The 15,498-nt window shown below is 43.5% G+C and overlaps 1 protein-coding gene across 2 annotated transcripts in view; it reads left to right on the top strand.

The window, feature by feature from the left end:
* eml3 (EMAP like 3) overlaps positions 1-15,358 on the top strand; it is a 47,075-nt gene extending 31,717 nt beyond the window's left edge. For both annotated transcript variants that reach the window (XM_076289459.1, XM_076289460.1), the window contains 12 exons: positions 1,807-1,941; positions 2,993-3,131; positions 3,660-3,811; positions 4,392-4,517; positions 6,604-6,735; positions 7,249-7,316; positions 8,884-8,972; positions 9,587-9,684; positions 10,054-10,141; positions 10,502-10,600; positions 11,312-11,442; positions 14,090-15,358. In XM_076289459.1, the coding sequence (XP_076145574.1) occupies positions 1,807-1,941; positions 2,993-3,131; positions 3,660-3,811; positions 4,392-4,517; positions 6,604-6,735; positions 7,249-7,316; positions 8,884-8,972; positions 9,587-9,684; positions 10,054-10,141; positions 10,502-10,600; positions 11,312-11,442; positions 14,090-14,290 (1,458 nt within the window). In that variant the 3' untranslated portion in view covers positions 14,291-15,358. The remainder of the gene's footprint in view (positions 1-1,806; positions 1,942-2,992; positions 3,132-3,659; positions 3,812-4,391; positions 4,518-6,603; positions 6,736-7,248; positions 7,317-8,883; positions 8,973-9,586; positions 9,685-10,053; positions 10,142-10,501; positions 10,601-11,311; positions 11,443-14,089) is intronic.
* The last annotated feature ends 140 nt before the right edge of the window (positions 15,359-15,498 follow it).

Raw genomic sequence — 15,498 nt, 5'->3', positions numbered from 1 at the left:
GTGCTCACGTGGGTGTGTGTGCATACGCTCTTGTGCGTGGGACGCTGGTGTTGATGTGCGCCTGCACATGCAAATGTCTTTTCCCCCCTCTTTCATTTTCTCTCTCTCTGTTCCTCTGTTCATTCCTGGCGATCTGGCGGTGGGTCACTCACACTATGTCCTTCCCCTTGAGGGGTCAGCAGTGCCCGCTGTTTCATGTCCTCTCTCCGAGGCTGGAGAATGAATGTGCTATATGCTTGGGCGTTCCAGAGTCTCTGTCCTCTCTGTCCAAGCAGCGGAGGCTGGAATATGACTGTGCTATAGGGTTAGGGCGTTCCAGCGCTGCTGTACTGTACAGTCATTAGTGGTCAGCAGGAATGCTGGCCGTTTGACTGCCTTGAACCGAACATTCATCCAGAAATAACGCTCTCAGTGCCTCAATGCATTCATTCAGCCATTCTTCTTCTCTATAGAAATGAGGTATATCCCTCTTGCCTATACCAGTCATATTACAGTTTTTCTCAATCGCTTTGGTGCTTTTCTCACATCACTATTAACATTTGCACAGCAGTTAGTGCATTTCTCAAAACAATTAGTGCAAACTGCAAAACCTAATGGATAACCTGCAAAAGCACATCACTTGCTCAAAATGGATAGTCCATTCCTCAAAAGCAAGTATTTATGTCAATGAAACTTCCAGTGTCATCAAAATGAGAAGTCTTGACACCATCATTTATGAACAAGATAGTCAAATGGCTTTGTCATGTTTTCATTATGACAGTTTATGTTCTTAGTGTTTTCCCATGCAAAAAAAGGTCAGAACTCGGTGACACTACCTGAAAATGCTCAAGACAGCACTATACAGTACTTGTACAGCCATTTGAAAACTACAGTAAAGTTACAAATTGCTGTAGTTAGGGGAGTAAGTGAGTACAAGACACTGAATATGTACGTTTCACAGTTTTACTGTATATGCTCTTTGCAATTCTACAGCATTGTGACAGAATTTGATAACTAGTTCACCAATTTTGTATGTAATGACTCAAGCAATGAAATGAAGACTATTAGTTTTATTGGGAACGACTATTCAGCATCCATAAGTATAGTTCATTTTGACTGACATGACAAAGCAACTGATACATGTTCAAAAGCATTTGCAATTTATTTTGCTGTACAGTGTCTCTATAGAGCAGGGCTCCTTTTTTGTGCAGTTGAAGAACCCTTTACATGTACCAAGAACCCAAGAACCTCCTCACTCACTTGTTAGGGGCAGCCGTGGCCTACTGGTTAGCGATCGGACTTGTAACCGGAGGGTTGCCGGTTCGAACCCCGACCAGTAGGCACGGCTGAAGTGCCCTTGAGCAAGGTTGTTGCAGGCAGCTCACTGCACCGGGATAAGTGTGTGCTTCACATCACTGTGTGCTGTGTGTGTTTCCCTAATTCACGGAATGGGATAAATGCAGAGACCAATTTCCCTCATGGGATCAAAAGAGTATAATATATATATAATAATATATATATTAGTATATTATATAATATATTATATACTTACTTATACTATACTTATACCATTGAAGGTGCAGAATGTATCTGGTGAATAATAGGTAGGTAGATAGATAGACAGACAGACAAGACAGACAGACAGACAGATAGATAGACAGATAGATAGATAGATAGACAGATAGATAGATAGATAGATAGATACTTTATGTGCAGACAGGTACTGTGGTACTGCACATACTGTAAACTGACCTCTGTGTACGTGTGTGTGTGTGTGTGTGTGTGTGTGTCTGTCTGTCTGTCTGTCTGCTCTTTTTGATCTACCAGAGCACCAACGAGGCAGTGCTGGCTGTGGAGTTCAACCCCAGCGACATCAGCAACATCATCACCTCGGGCAAGTCGCACGTCCACTTCTGGACACTGGCCGGCGGAGCGCTCACCAAGAAGCAGGGCATCTTTGGAGTGAGTCACCACTGCTAATGACCTCTGTGGTCATGCTGGCATGCATTCACATGGATGTGTTGTTTATTTACATAAACAGTGCATAAATAAAGAAGTGTCTAGGTGTCTTTAAGTGTATTTAGTAAGTCAGTAAGTAAATTTAATTTATAAAGCACATTTAAACACAGCATAAACTGACCAAAGTGCTGTACAGCGGATAACTAAAGATAAAGACTAAGATAAATAATACAGAAAAACACATTTGACCAATAGTAATAATTTAATGTAAAGGTAATTGCAATTGCTGATCCATCATCCCCACATATATACATACATGCATAACAATACACACATACATAGCACACACACACACACACACACACACAGACACACACACACACACACACACACACACACACACACACACACACACACACACACACGTTTTCCTTGTTCTGCAGCGACTCATATCTCCAAGTATACAGTGTTATCCCAACATGGGTGAGTGTGTAGTCTGGCTTGCTTGTGTGCTCTAACTGGCCTGCTCTTGTGTAGATGTGTTTGGCCAGCGCTCTGTTTTGTCTGTCTATCAGGCATATGCTGCTGCTAATTAGCCCTGCAGTTGGCCCCGGCTCGTCAAGCTTAATATACTTCTGGAGGCTAGTGTTCCGGTACATATTATAGGACATTTTGAATGAGGATTTACAGGAAAACCTCTCCAGAGAGGCTTGAGATGATGTGTTATACAGTGCCTTTAATGCACCGTGTAATATGCAATGGAAACACGCATTATGTAATAATATCCAGTATCATCTGAAATAACATGAAATATAATATATCATATGATTCAAAACATTAGTATCCAAGGTCTTGACTGGCTGGATTTGAATGTAATAGGATCAGTGCAGTCCTTACAATGTGATGTGTGTGTGTGTGTGTGTGTGTGTGTGTGTGTGTGTGTGTGTGCGTGTGTGTGTGTGTGCGTGTGTGCGTGTGCGTGTGCGTGTGTGTGTGTGTGTGTGTGTGTGTGTGTGTGTGTGTGTGTTATTGTATGTGTTTGGCTCTCTTCCAGAAATACAAGAAGCCCAAGTTCATCCTGTGCTTCGTGTTCAGCCTAACGGGAGATGTGCTGACGGGGGACTCCGAGGGCAACATCCTCACTTGGGGCAAATCACGCGCAGACACAAAGACGCTGGGCAAAGGAGCCAAAGGCAAGTCTGTGTGTGTGTGTGTGTGTGTGTGTGTGTGTGTGTGTGTGTGTGTGTGTGTGTGTGTGTGTGTGTGTGTGTGTGCGTGCGTTCCTGGGTGCGTTCCTGGGTGCGTGCGTGTGTGTGTGTGTGAGTGCGTTCCTGGGTGCGTGCGTGAGTGCGTGTGTGTTTGTGTGCACATTCTTGTGTAGGTTTGTTATTTGCCAAGGGGCGAGTGTGTGTGTGTGTGTGTGTGTGTGTGTGTGTGTGTGTGTGTGTGTGTGTGTGTGTGTGTGTGTGTGTGTGTGTGTGTGTGTGTGGTTAGTGTTAGTGTGTGTGGTTTGTGAGCCTTGCAGAATTTTTGCAGAGCACAAACTGATGAGCCCCCCCATTGTTGTGGGGAAAGTCTTGTCCGTTCTCATAACTCAATGTTTAGCACACACTGCAAAGGCATCATCTGAAATGAAGATGGTGGAATGATGATCAATCAATCTCTCTGTTTCTCTTCTCTCTCTCTATCTCCTCCTCTTCTTTGTGTGTGCCATGGAGCAGAGACCTTCCAGATCATGCGTCAGATGCGTGCTCATGAGGGCAGTGTGTTTACACTCTGCGTCCTGCAGGGCGGCGCTCTTCTGAGTGGCGGGGGAAAAGACCGCAAGATTATTCGCTGGAGTGCTGACCTAGCCCCTGAGAGGGAATGTGAGGTGTGTGTATGTGTGTGTGCGTCTCTCTCCCTGTGTGTATGCGTGTGTGTGTGTGTGTGTGTCTTTCTCCCTGTGTGTGCGTGTGTGTGTGTGTGTGTCTTTCTCCCTGTGTGTGTGTGTGTGTCTTTCTCCCTGTGTGTGTGTGTGTGTCTTTCTCCCTGTGTGTGTGTGTGTGTGTGTGTGTGTGTGTGTGTGTGTGTGTGTGTGTGTGTGTGTGTGTGTGTGTCTTTCTCCCTGTGTGTATGCGTGTGTATGTGTGCGTCTTTCTCCCTGTGTGTATGCGTGTGTGTGTGTCTTTCTCCCTGTGTGTATGTGTGTGTGTGTGTGTGTGTGTGTGTCTTTGTCCCTGTGTGTGTGTGTGCATGTGTGTGCGTGTGTGTGTGTGCGCGTGTGTGTGTGCGTGTGTGTGTGTGTGTGTGTGTGTGTAAGAAACTGTATGGCTGTCTATCTTGCCAGGCTGTCAACTTAGGTTGACCTGTGATGGGCCCCTTCAAAGCAATGTTTGCCAAATGATACTCAAATTGTGTGTGCAGGTCTGCTGGGTGTGTGTGTGTGTGCTCATCCCCTATCTCCCCTGCAGATCCCAGAGCAGTTCGGGGCCGTGCGTACCATCGCTGACGTGGACGGAGAGGAGCTTCTGGTGGGAACGACCCGCAACGCCATCCTCAGAGGCACCTTCTCCGACGGCTTTGTGGCCGTAGTACAGGTAAGTCATCCCCAAGATATCACTGACCATACCAAGCCTGGTCATCAGGCTGATAGGCCTGATATTTATATATATGTAATGTCTTCCATGGTCATCTCATAAGATGAGAGGTACAGATAGTTGGCTTTGAAGATGTGAAGGCTTATGGTAGAAATGACTGAAGATATCAGAAACCCTTCATTTGACTGGCAACATCGCAGGTATATTTATGCAAGGTCTTTAGTGATCGGTTCATATGACATGTTGACATGGGCAGATAAGATGTAAAGCATGTGTATAGCATGACACAAGCCATACATATACAGTATATAGTATTTATATACAGTATATATATATATTGATCAAGTGGGATACAGATGCCTTGCATTGAAGCATTAGCTTGACATCATCGCATAATATGATATTTACATGGAGCCATTTGCCAGCTTGCCTTATCCCTGATAGTCATGAAAGCAATGATATTTTGTCAGACTCTCATAGAGGTTTTGTTTCTCTTCGACAAGGGTAAATGAAAGTCACTATTTAAAGCAGGTTAAAGAGGAAGGTCTTATCAGGCTGCAGTCTCATGTTTGAAGAGGTAGTTGCAACTTGTTTATGCTGGCCTTATCATCTGGTGATCGCTGTCAGAGACCTTAGTCACCCGCATGTAGATAAAGAAGCATGTCTTTCTTTTCTTCTGCATCATGTCGTAAATCTGATATTAGTCAGAGGCTTAGACATCCACATTGCACTTGTGATCCATCCAATCCCAAGACATAGTAATCAGAGCATCAGGACCGTTGACTTAAAACACATTCCATTCGCCAACACGTCTGCACCTGTCTTGTTAGTTGGGCGACATCCAGCGTTAAGTTTCACCCTGATTTCTCCCCTTGGATGTACGCCAGGCGCAGAGTAACCTGGGCACGCTGGGCAGAGACACATTCAGCAGGCCTGGGAACATGAGCAAGTTTGTCTGTGGTCAGGGCCACTGAGTCACTACTCACACCCCTGAGGTTCAGTTGGCTAGGTGTTTGGCTGTGTGGAAACGGGTTGTGTAGTGGTTAGCGTAGCGCAGTGGTTAAGGAGCTGGGTGCATGCAGTAGCCTGAAAAAGTTGTGGGTTCAATTCCCGGCTTCCACCGTTGTTCCCCATGAGCAAGGCACTTAACTCCAAGTTGCTGCAGGGACTCCGGCACATATACTGTAACTGAATGTGGGTTAGAGACCTATTCTCATGTGATGTGGGTTAGAGACCTATTCTCAGACCCTATCCACTTCCCTTTCACAAGAGTCTGTCAGTGTATGTGAGGTGACACTTGTAGGCTGTGCAGGACACTAATCAAGGGAGGGAGAGCCTGACTAAGCACCTTTGGTAACTAGTCTAGGTAAACTGCAGGACGCATTAACTTCTCTACGCTAAAACTATGAAAGTGCCGTCACCGTGGTTACTGATGAACACATAGCTTGTAGGACGCCACATGCTGTTTTCATGTTTGCATGTCAGGCACTGTGTCTGAATTGCGGCATGAGTCAGAGGCATAGATATTTATTTATAATGCCATCAAAACATTCCAATAACGTCAAGCACAGAAATGTTCCTTGCTTTAAGCCCTGCAGAGGTCATTTTTCATGTTTTATTTATGGAGTCTACAGGTCATATCTAGATGTGAAGTGGGAATAGGGTCAGTCATAAACAGTCATAAACAAAGAGTGCTAAACATGAGCCTTTTCTGGCCATAATCCAGCTGGGAAGTGAGAGTTTTGTGGTGCTTGAAGTTTCCAGAGTGGACAGAAGGTCAGTAGGTCACTGTGAATATGAAGTAGAAAGAGGCCCTGGCATAAACCTGAGGCATAACAAAGAGGGTGTTGCACATGAGACTTGAGTGTTCTGTTCAGAATACAGTGTGAAGTGGGAGTCTGGGGATGCCTGAATTTCCCAGCGCTTCAGTTGGCTAGAGGTCAGAAGGTCACATCTGAATATGACATAAACATGAACTGTCATAAACAACCATGAGGTCAGACAGGCTGTAGCAGTTTAGGGGTCAGTGTTTGCGTAGCTGTAACTGACCGATCGACTGACTGACTAATGGGGCATTTGGTGGCAGGGCCACGTGGATGAGATGTGGGGTCTGGCCACACACCCCTCCCAGAACGTCTTCCTGACCTGCGGGAACGACCGGCAGCTGTGCCTGTGGAACGCCGAGGAGCACAGTCTGGACTGGTCCACCACTCTGGAGGTATGTCACACATACACACACACACACACACACACACACACACACACACACACTCTCAAATGTAGTCACACACACACACACACACACACACACACACACACACACACTCTCTCAAATGTAGTCACACACACACACACACACACACACACACACACACACACACACACACTCAAATGTAGACACAGAAACACACGCACACACATACACACACACACACACACACACACACACACACACACACACACACACACTACAGTCTCACTTTGAATTCACACCGAGCTACAGTCGATTACAAAATAACTTCTTAGACACCTGTTGAACTGCCATTCCAAGCAATCAATGAACTGCAATGTACACAAATCAGTGTTTTACATCTCTTTGTAATACAGAGGGTTAACATAATTGAGAAAAAACCCAGGATAACCCAGGATTTCTCCATGTCGCTGGTCATTGAGGATTCTAATTCTTGTTAATCCAGTGCTCAGTGTGAATCTTGCTGTTTGTGTTTGTCAGGAGTCGGGACTGTGTGCAGACTTCTGTCCCAGCGGGACGGTGGTGTCTGTTGGTCTCAACACAGGCAGGTGAGTCTTAACCCAACCCACCAATTCATCAGCACCAACCATCACCATGTCCTCCTCTGCACAACTGAGTGCCATCACTGGTTGTATGTATCACCTTTGTTCCAACCATGCCCTAAACCAGACAGCTGATTCTAATTGGCACAACTCTTCAACCAGGTAGATCAGCTAATTTATGAAACCACTTGTGTTAAAGGGACACCAGGCAACGTTTTCGTGTTAATAAATCATCTTCGTAAGTCGGTATATGGTTAAATGACTCATTACAGGGCGAATGAAGGCTCTCTCGCCCGCCCCTACTGCCTGTAGGAAGAATATCCCACTTGCAAGTTCGGTGTATCCTACCCGCCGACTGAAGCAGGATCAGTTTACAGCACAGAGGCAGGCTAACGAAACGCTAGAGATTGTTGCAAACGTGTGTATAATGGCAGAGCCGGCGAAGAAGCAGCGAAAACCCTTGACCGAAGACGCAAAGAAAAGGAAAACAGCTTCAGACCGAGCGAGGGGGAGTTTTGTAGAGAAAAGGCATCAGGCTTGCCTGGTGTCCCTTTAAGTGCACAGATAAAAACAATACATGGTAGGACGTTTACTTTCTGAAGCCGAGTGTTCCATCCGATTGATTGTATACATGGCTGTTCAATCGGAATAAGAACGGAGTACACCACCTCTTTCATTCCGATTAAAATTCTATTCGCATCAGCAGTTTTTATTCTGATTGGGACATGTTTTTCTCATGTCACAGTGTAAATGGGAAGGTAAGTATATTCTTGGTCCTAAAAGTACATTTTTGTCAGTATAATTTTGTCACACCCAAGGTTACCAAGATGGCTGCAGACTCTGGATTTTATTTTATTTTTTTTGGGAAGGGGGGGGCTTTTATGCCTTTATTGCGGATAGGATAGTGGAGAATGACAGGAAGTGAGTGGGAGAGAGAGTCGGGGTGGGATCCGGAAAGGACCACGGGGTGGGAATCAAACCCGGGTCACCGGCGTATGGTGCAGGTGCCCCAGCCAGTTGCACCACAGCTGGGGCCTGCAGACTCTGGATTGTGGTAGAAATAAATCGCAGTGTATGGCAGAGTCGAATCACAATACTTGCTTTATCGTAAAACGTAAAGAATAATGTATTGTGACCCAAATATCATGATAGTATCGTATAGTCACCTCTGTGGCAGTTCTCACCTCTATTAGTCTGTACATCTCTTCTGTAGTCTGTCTACCACTCCTGATGTATAGTCTGTAGTCTGTCTACCACTCCTGATGTATAGTCTGTCTACCACTCCTGATGTATAGTCTGTCTTAAACACTCTTGTCTCCTGTAACCCTGAATGGATGTGTATTGTGAGGTGTGTTAGGAACTGTCATCAGAGATTAGGATCTGCCTGAGTCACTGTGCAAAACAAATACAGGGTTAGGGGTGTGAGCATGCTATAATACAGGTTTAGGGTGTGAGCATGCTCTATGCTGTGGATTGCATCAGGAGTTAATGTGAAGTATCTGGAATTAACTTGATTATCTTTCTCTCTCTCCCATTCCCACCCCACCCTTTCTCCATGCTCTCCCACTGAAAGGTGGTTGGTGCTGGATTTGCGGACGAGGGAGGTGGTGTCTGACCTCACCGATGGTAACGAGCAGCTGTCCGTCATGAGATACTCTCCAGGTCAGAGGTCATCGTCCACCACACCCTCACCCAACACAGACTACAATCACAACCCTCACCCTCACCCAACACAGACTACAATCACAACCCTCACCCTCACCCAACACAGACTACAATCACAACCCTCACCCTCACCCAACACAGACCATAATCACAACCCTCACCCTCACCCAACACAGACCATAATCACAACCCTCACCCTCACCCAACACAGACTACGATTACAGCAAAGAAATGCTCAACATTGAACTTGATTTTGGTCACAACAAAATAAAGGAAATAATGGATTACTGATTAGAAATGAACAATCTATTTATAATCCTCCGTCTGTCTTAACAGATGGAGGCATACGCTTTATCGTACTATTTGTGTCCTACTATTGAGTCCTACAAAACATATTTTTCATGGCACTTTATTTTCGAGTTTCCAGCTGTTTCTTTGCATTGTAGCTCACTTGCAAGTCATTTTGGATAAAGGTGTCTGCCTAATGTAAGAGCATCTGTATTGGTATTTGAAAATGTGGGGGTAGAGAGACCATTCGCTCAGATGATTTTTTAGCTGTTAGGGTTCAGCACTCTGACTTCTCCGCAATTATCCCCTCTCTTTTTTTTCAGATGGAAGTTTCCTGGCCGTGGGTTCCCATGACAACTTCATCTACATCTACAGTGTGTCGGAGAGCGGGCGGCGCTACACGCGTTTCGGGAAGTGCACGGTGAGCGTGGGCGTGAGCCGGCCGAGCCTGATGGGACTAGTCAATGGCTCATTGTTAGAGATAATAATATGCTGGTTCCAGTGTGCTATTAGCACAAGACCCTTGTGGGGTGATTTAACTCAAAAAGTATTTGGGGTCACTGGAGTCTACTTTTAATCGCCGCTTTTAACTTTTTCTGAACAATCGATGGATAAAATCTGGCAACTTTTAATTCTAGATAAAGTGGCCGAGATGTTTAATTAAATGGTGTATCAAAGGTTTGTCGATAAGACAAATGCTCAATTAAACCATATAAACGATTGCTGTGCTAAACTTTAATGTTGCTGTAATGGAGTTAATTTAATCTGTCTGTTGCTTGTGCTACACCAGGGACACTCCAGTTTCATAACCCATCTGGATTGGTCTAAAGATGGGAAATACATCATGTCCAATTCTGGAGATTATGAGATCCTTTACTGTAAGTGGATATACTTTACCTTTTACTGTACTGCTGTGTGTGTGTGTGTGTGTGTGTGTGTGTGTGTGTGTGTGTGTGTATGAGTGTGTGTGTGTGTGTGTGTGTGTGTGTGTGAGAGAGAGAGAGAGAGAGAGAGAGAGAGAGAGAATATGTGGTTGGCTGACATAATTAGTGTTTGCTTGTGTGATATTTTGTTTGTTGCTGTTTGACATCTTACAGAAATACTTTTGCATATGGCATAAATGAGTGTGCCTTTGCATGTAGTTCCATGTGTATGAGCATACAGTCAGCTGGCACCTGCCATGTGCTGTAGACTGTGCTAGTGGGAGTGTTAACTGTGCTAACTGTTTCTGTCTCCAGGGGACGTGGCTGGAGGCTGCAAGCTGCTGAGGAATCGCTACGAGAGTAAAGACCGCGAGTGGGCCTCCTACACCTGTGTGCTGGGCTTCCACGTTGTGGGTAAGGCGTGAGATGTTGGCAAACGGGAAACTTCATTTGAGGAGATGCTCCAAAATGGAACAGGTTCCTCCTTGGCCTATGCTACGCATTACCTGCAAGTTTAAGGAAAATTGAGGCAATTCGTTTTTTTTTGTGTTTACAAGCAATCAAACAAACAGCCTGAGGAGCACACCAAGGCAGATGTAATAAGAGTATGTACAATACAGCACAGCAAGAGCAAGACTCTGCCATTGTTTCTTGAGCACTGAAATGTACTGTGCATAACCTGCAATGAAAACTGCAATAAATGATAATGATCAGGACGCTCCTACATTTTTTATTTCACAAAAGAACATAGAGATTTCTGATGTTTTTTTTTAGACTTTTTAAGTGAACCGCCCATGGGCATTTTCTTTGATTTGAATGTTCTTCTAGTTGCCAAACACCTGGTAACATTCCTATCAATACTCCCAAAGCCTAGTCCTTAAGCAATGAGGCACAGCACGCTCTCTCAGTTGGTCACACAACTTTATTCAACTGACTACAATTTTAAATCCTCACCTAAAATTCAACCCCCCACACCCGACCTGACATATCAGTGATGTGTTGATAGCACTGATCATTGTGCTGATAAAATAATGCCAAATAGGTCTGAGCACTTGAGTTGTCACATCGTCCAGCCTGTCCTATGTTTAATGGAAACTGATGCAATCGATATGCTTACTTATACAGGAGTTTGGCTGGAGGGGTCAGATGGCACGGACATAAATGCACTCTGCCGTTCCCACAACGAGAGACTGGTAGCCATGGCAGACGACTTCTGCAAAGTGCACCTGTTCCAGTACCCCTGTCCAAAGCCTAAGGTTAGCCACACACACACACACACACACACACACACACACACACACACACACACACACACACACACAAACACAGTCCTCCAAAAGGATAATGACCCAAAACACACAGTTAAAAGCATGGGTAAGGGACAAATGGTGGACTGTTCTAACATCTCTGGAAAGAGCTGAAACATTCAATCTGCAGAAGGCCCCCTTCAAATTTGAGACGACTGGAGTAGTTTGCTCAGAAGAAGTGGGCAAAACTACTTGTTGCCCGACGCAGAAGTCTCATTCAGAGCTACACTAAGAGTTTATTTGAATTGCCTGTAAAGGTTGTGGGTCCGTGTATGATTCGTTCATTTGATATTCAATTGAGAATCAAAAATCAAAAAATCAAAAAATTACTTGTTATTTCATTATTTGTTTATGAATGTGATACAAACAAACAAATAACGCTTTGTTTTTCAGACTTTTGATTTCATGGTCAGATCAAAAGTAGAACATTTCAAAAACGGCCTCAGGGCCGAAACTGATTTTGATATTATTTTTTTTTCGATTGCTATCACCCAGAAATTATTTATTGACTTCCATTGCAAGCTGCTGCTTCTGTTTTGCAGTGTTAAATCAGACTAAATCAGACTATCAGTAACCATACACCCAATTTAACCTAAAGACAATGGCTATATTTAAATGTCCACTTGGACAGAGCAACAGAATCTCTATTTTTTTCCTTAGCCGACAGACTAAACGAATAGGTTTTTCTAACTTGTATGCTCGATTTGAATTATTTGCTCTGCATGTGAATGAAGTTGTAGCCAACTTTCCTTTGATCAATGTATGAACGATGCTGACAAGCGTGTCCCTAGTTACCCTGTCATGTCATAGCTAGGCTACCTCTTGTCTCTGGAGCAATCTCACCAGAAGTTAAGCTACTGCAACTGGCTGCCTTCCAATGACGTTGTCGACAATAGATCTGAGCTGATAGATCTAGGCCTATAGAACATCTATCCGTGCAATAACATGGGCTAATACTACATAGTCCAGTCATTATTTCTATAATCATGGGGCAACACTTTGGGCGCACGCAATGTTCATAAACGAAACAGGCATAAGAAGGGAGACGATTCAATAACGAAACCGACTTTGCCTTCATTGCGCAAGTCGCCAAATTTCTCCCTAGTTGCTAGACAATATTTTCTGACCCAAGGGATGGTTAAAAGTCCCTAAATCTAGCAACAGTCACTAAATTGGCAAAACACTGAACACTGACAGGCCTTAAAGACCAAGAAAGTGACATCGGATTGACTTCCAGGTCACAGAAATCAGAAAAATTTTATATTAAAATCAGTTTTGGCCCTGAGGCTGTTTTTTAAATGTTTTACTTTGATCTGACCATTAATTCAAAAGTCTGAAAAACAAAGCATTATTTGTTTGTTTGTATCACATTCATGAACAAATAATGAAATAACCAGTATTTTTTTCATTTTAAATTTTGGATTCTCAATTGAATGTCAAATGAACGAATCATACACGGTCCGTTGTGCAAAACACTATTAGATGAAGTGTACCATCAATATTCTGTTTAATGAAGAGTCAAAATCAAAGTCCAATTTGCATTAGAGATGGAATAAACAATGATGAATGCTAATTACATTTGTCATTATTTCAAAGAAAGGCTTTTCTCTTTTTGTGGAATGCCATGCCATGCCATGACTATAGTTCGCTCCCTACTAAATCATAATGGTACAGTATGTTTGTCGCTGTTAACATGCACTTTCTTTTTGTTGGCGCCATGGCTTACTTCTGTTTTCCAGCTTGATTTTTTTTTTCAAAAATCGCTGTGTGGAACTTATTGCCCTCTGCTGCCAACAAGAGGAATCGTTATTTTCAGTGAAAACAGCAACAAAACCTGGTTTTGGTTCCACTGGATTAACTTTCCGATGGTTTGGCTTGTGTGAAGTGGTGCAGAGAGCTTGGATGTTCTTGGTTGTTTTGGCCAAAGCTGAAATTGTTTCGGGGCCAAACCAAACAATTAAAACAAACGCCTGAAGCAAAGTTCACAGATTACATGAAAATATATCAAGATACTGTGTACAACACTTGTACACTCTAATAAAATGGTATTGCCAATATCAAAACATTCTTGATTGAGTGCAAACATTGCTATTATGCTTGAAGCTTTACTTTGGTAAACCAGATGTTAAAACCTGTCCATTTTTCGATCATCGATTATTTTTTCTTGTCATACCAAGGATTTCCTTGGATGTCCCTGAGAAGACACAACCATTGATCCTCATTTCTATCCTTTAGGAGTTAGAAATGTTCTCTCTCTTTCTCTCTTTAGGAGTTAATAATGTTCCCTCTCTCTTTCTCTCTGTGTCTGTGTGTGAGTGTGCATTTGTGTAAAGGTTTTTTTTTTGTGTAAAGGTTTTGGTGTTTGCAGTGTATATAAATGCAGCATACCTTATGTGTGTATGTGGTTTTGTGAGCCCTTGCAGTGTTTTTGTGTGACCTTGCACCAAACAGCTCTTTTTTCCCTCTTTTTTGCCCACTTGATGAGCTCCCTGTTCCCATCGCTCACTGTTTTGCACTCACGCTAAAGGCACTATAGTTTGAAATAAAGATGATAGAATCATTAATTATCTCTCTCTCTCTCTCTCTCTCTCTGTAGGCACCTAGTCATAAGTATGAGGGTCACGGCAGCCACGTGACCAACGTGTGCTTCACCAGCAGCGACAGCCACCTGCTCTCCCTGGGGGGCAAAGACACCTGCATCCTCCAGTGGAGAGTGACGGGCAGCCCCGGCGGGGGGGCAAGGGAGCATGCGGCCTCAGCCTCCAGCTCCACCAACTCACCAGAGCCCGGAATGTAAAGAGAAATAAAGGGGAATGGCTTGGGAGAGGAAGGAGGTAGAGAGAGATGAGAGATACCACTGCAATGTGCTCTGTCGTATGAACAGGCAGACAAGCAGAAAACAAGAAAGGATGGGGAAAAAAATACTGAAAGAATGGTAGAAAAGAAGGAGGAAGGAAAGAATCAGAACTGTTAAGCTCCTGCCATCTACAGAAAGTTTTAGTAGGACAAAATCAGCAGTGAAAAAACAGTTAAACCATGATTATGTCTTCACACAATATGATTAATGAATAGGAATCTATGAAGCGGATGGTGGAGGTGAATCATATCAGTGTATGCCGCAGCTAGTCTGTGTGTTCTATTTGCCATATGTAACTCTGAAGTGCCTTCTTCTGACCCTAGCCAAGCACATTTGACCAGCAGTCAATATACTAGATGTGACAAAGCCAAAATTGATATGACTTGCCTCTTGTGCTGAAGAACATTTTTGGATATAAACAGATGAAATAGACTGTGTGTGTGTGTGTGTGTGTGTGTGTGTGTGTGTGTGTGTGTGTGTGTGAGAGAGAGAGTGTAAACTATTAAAAGCACATAGGCTGCATCACCAGACCATTAAGGCAGGTGTTAGATAAGATCATGTCCATGTGCTGTTTCCTGTCATAATGGACATCATACATACATAATACACAATAATACACAGTATCGCTTACATTTTCATTTCTTCAGCTTTTCTCTTCCAGTACAGTGTGGCTAGGGATTCCTGTGTCTGTGCCAGGGCCCTTACCAGCCACTTGTAGAGCCATCCAGTTCATAACACAGTTCATAGTGTGATCCAGTGTGAAATATGGCACGAGTATTACATTTTCTGGACACATTTTGTGTGTCCTTGAACAGTTTGTTATACAGCAAAGAAGCCTGAAGCTTTGCCTGTGTCTATGCAATGCAATATCTATACAGCATTCCAAAGTCATTAACATTCCTTTTTGTAATTCGTTTTATATTGTCGTAGTTTGTGTGCAATGTAAATGTAATTTTGCTCTATAGTTCTGTCATTTTAATCAGATTGTAATAAAGCTTACTCAATGAATAGTCTTGTTTGTAATTTTGTAAAATACATTATTTTAATCTTTGACATGTAATATGAAGCTGTTTTTTTTGTGCATCTCTTTTTCACAAGCTGGATTATTCAAAGAAATTCAGACTAGTTTCTCATTTCAGGCTCAGACT

This window comes from Alosa pseudoharengus, unplaced genomic scaffold (genome assembly GCF_046254945.1).
Source record: "Alosa pseudoharengus isolate Yale_2024_CS ecotype anadromous, Long Island Sound unplaced genomic scaffold, YU_APseudo_1.1 YU_APseudo_1.1_scf_17, whole genome shotgun sequence".
In the NCBI taxonomy this organism is placed as follows: Eukaryota; Metazoa; Chordata; class Actinopteri; order Clupeiformes; family Clupeidae; genus Alosa; species Alosa pseudoharengus.
The sequence above is the reverse complement of the archived record's forward strand: the minus strand, read 5'-3'. Positions and strand labels throughout refer to the sequence as shown.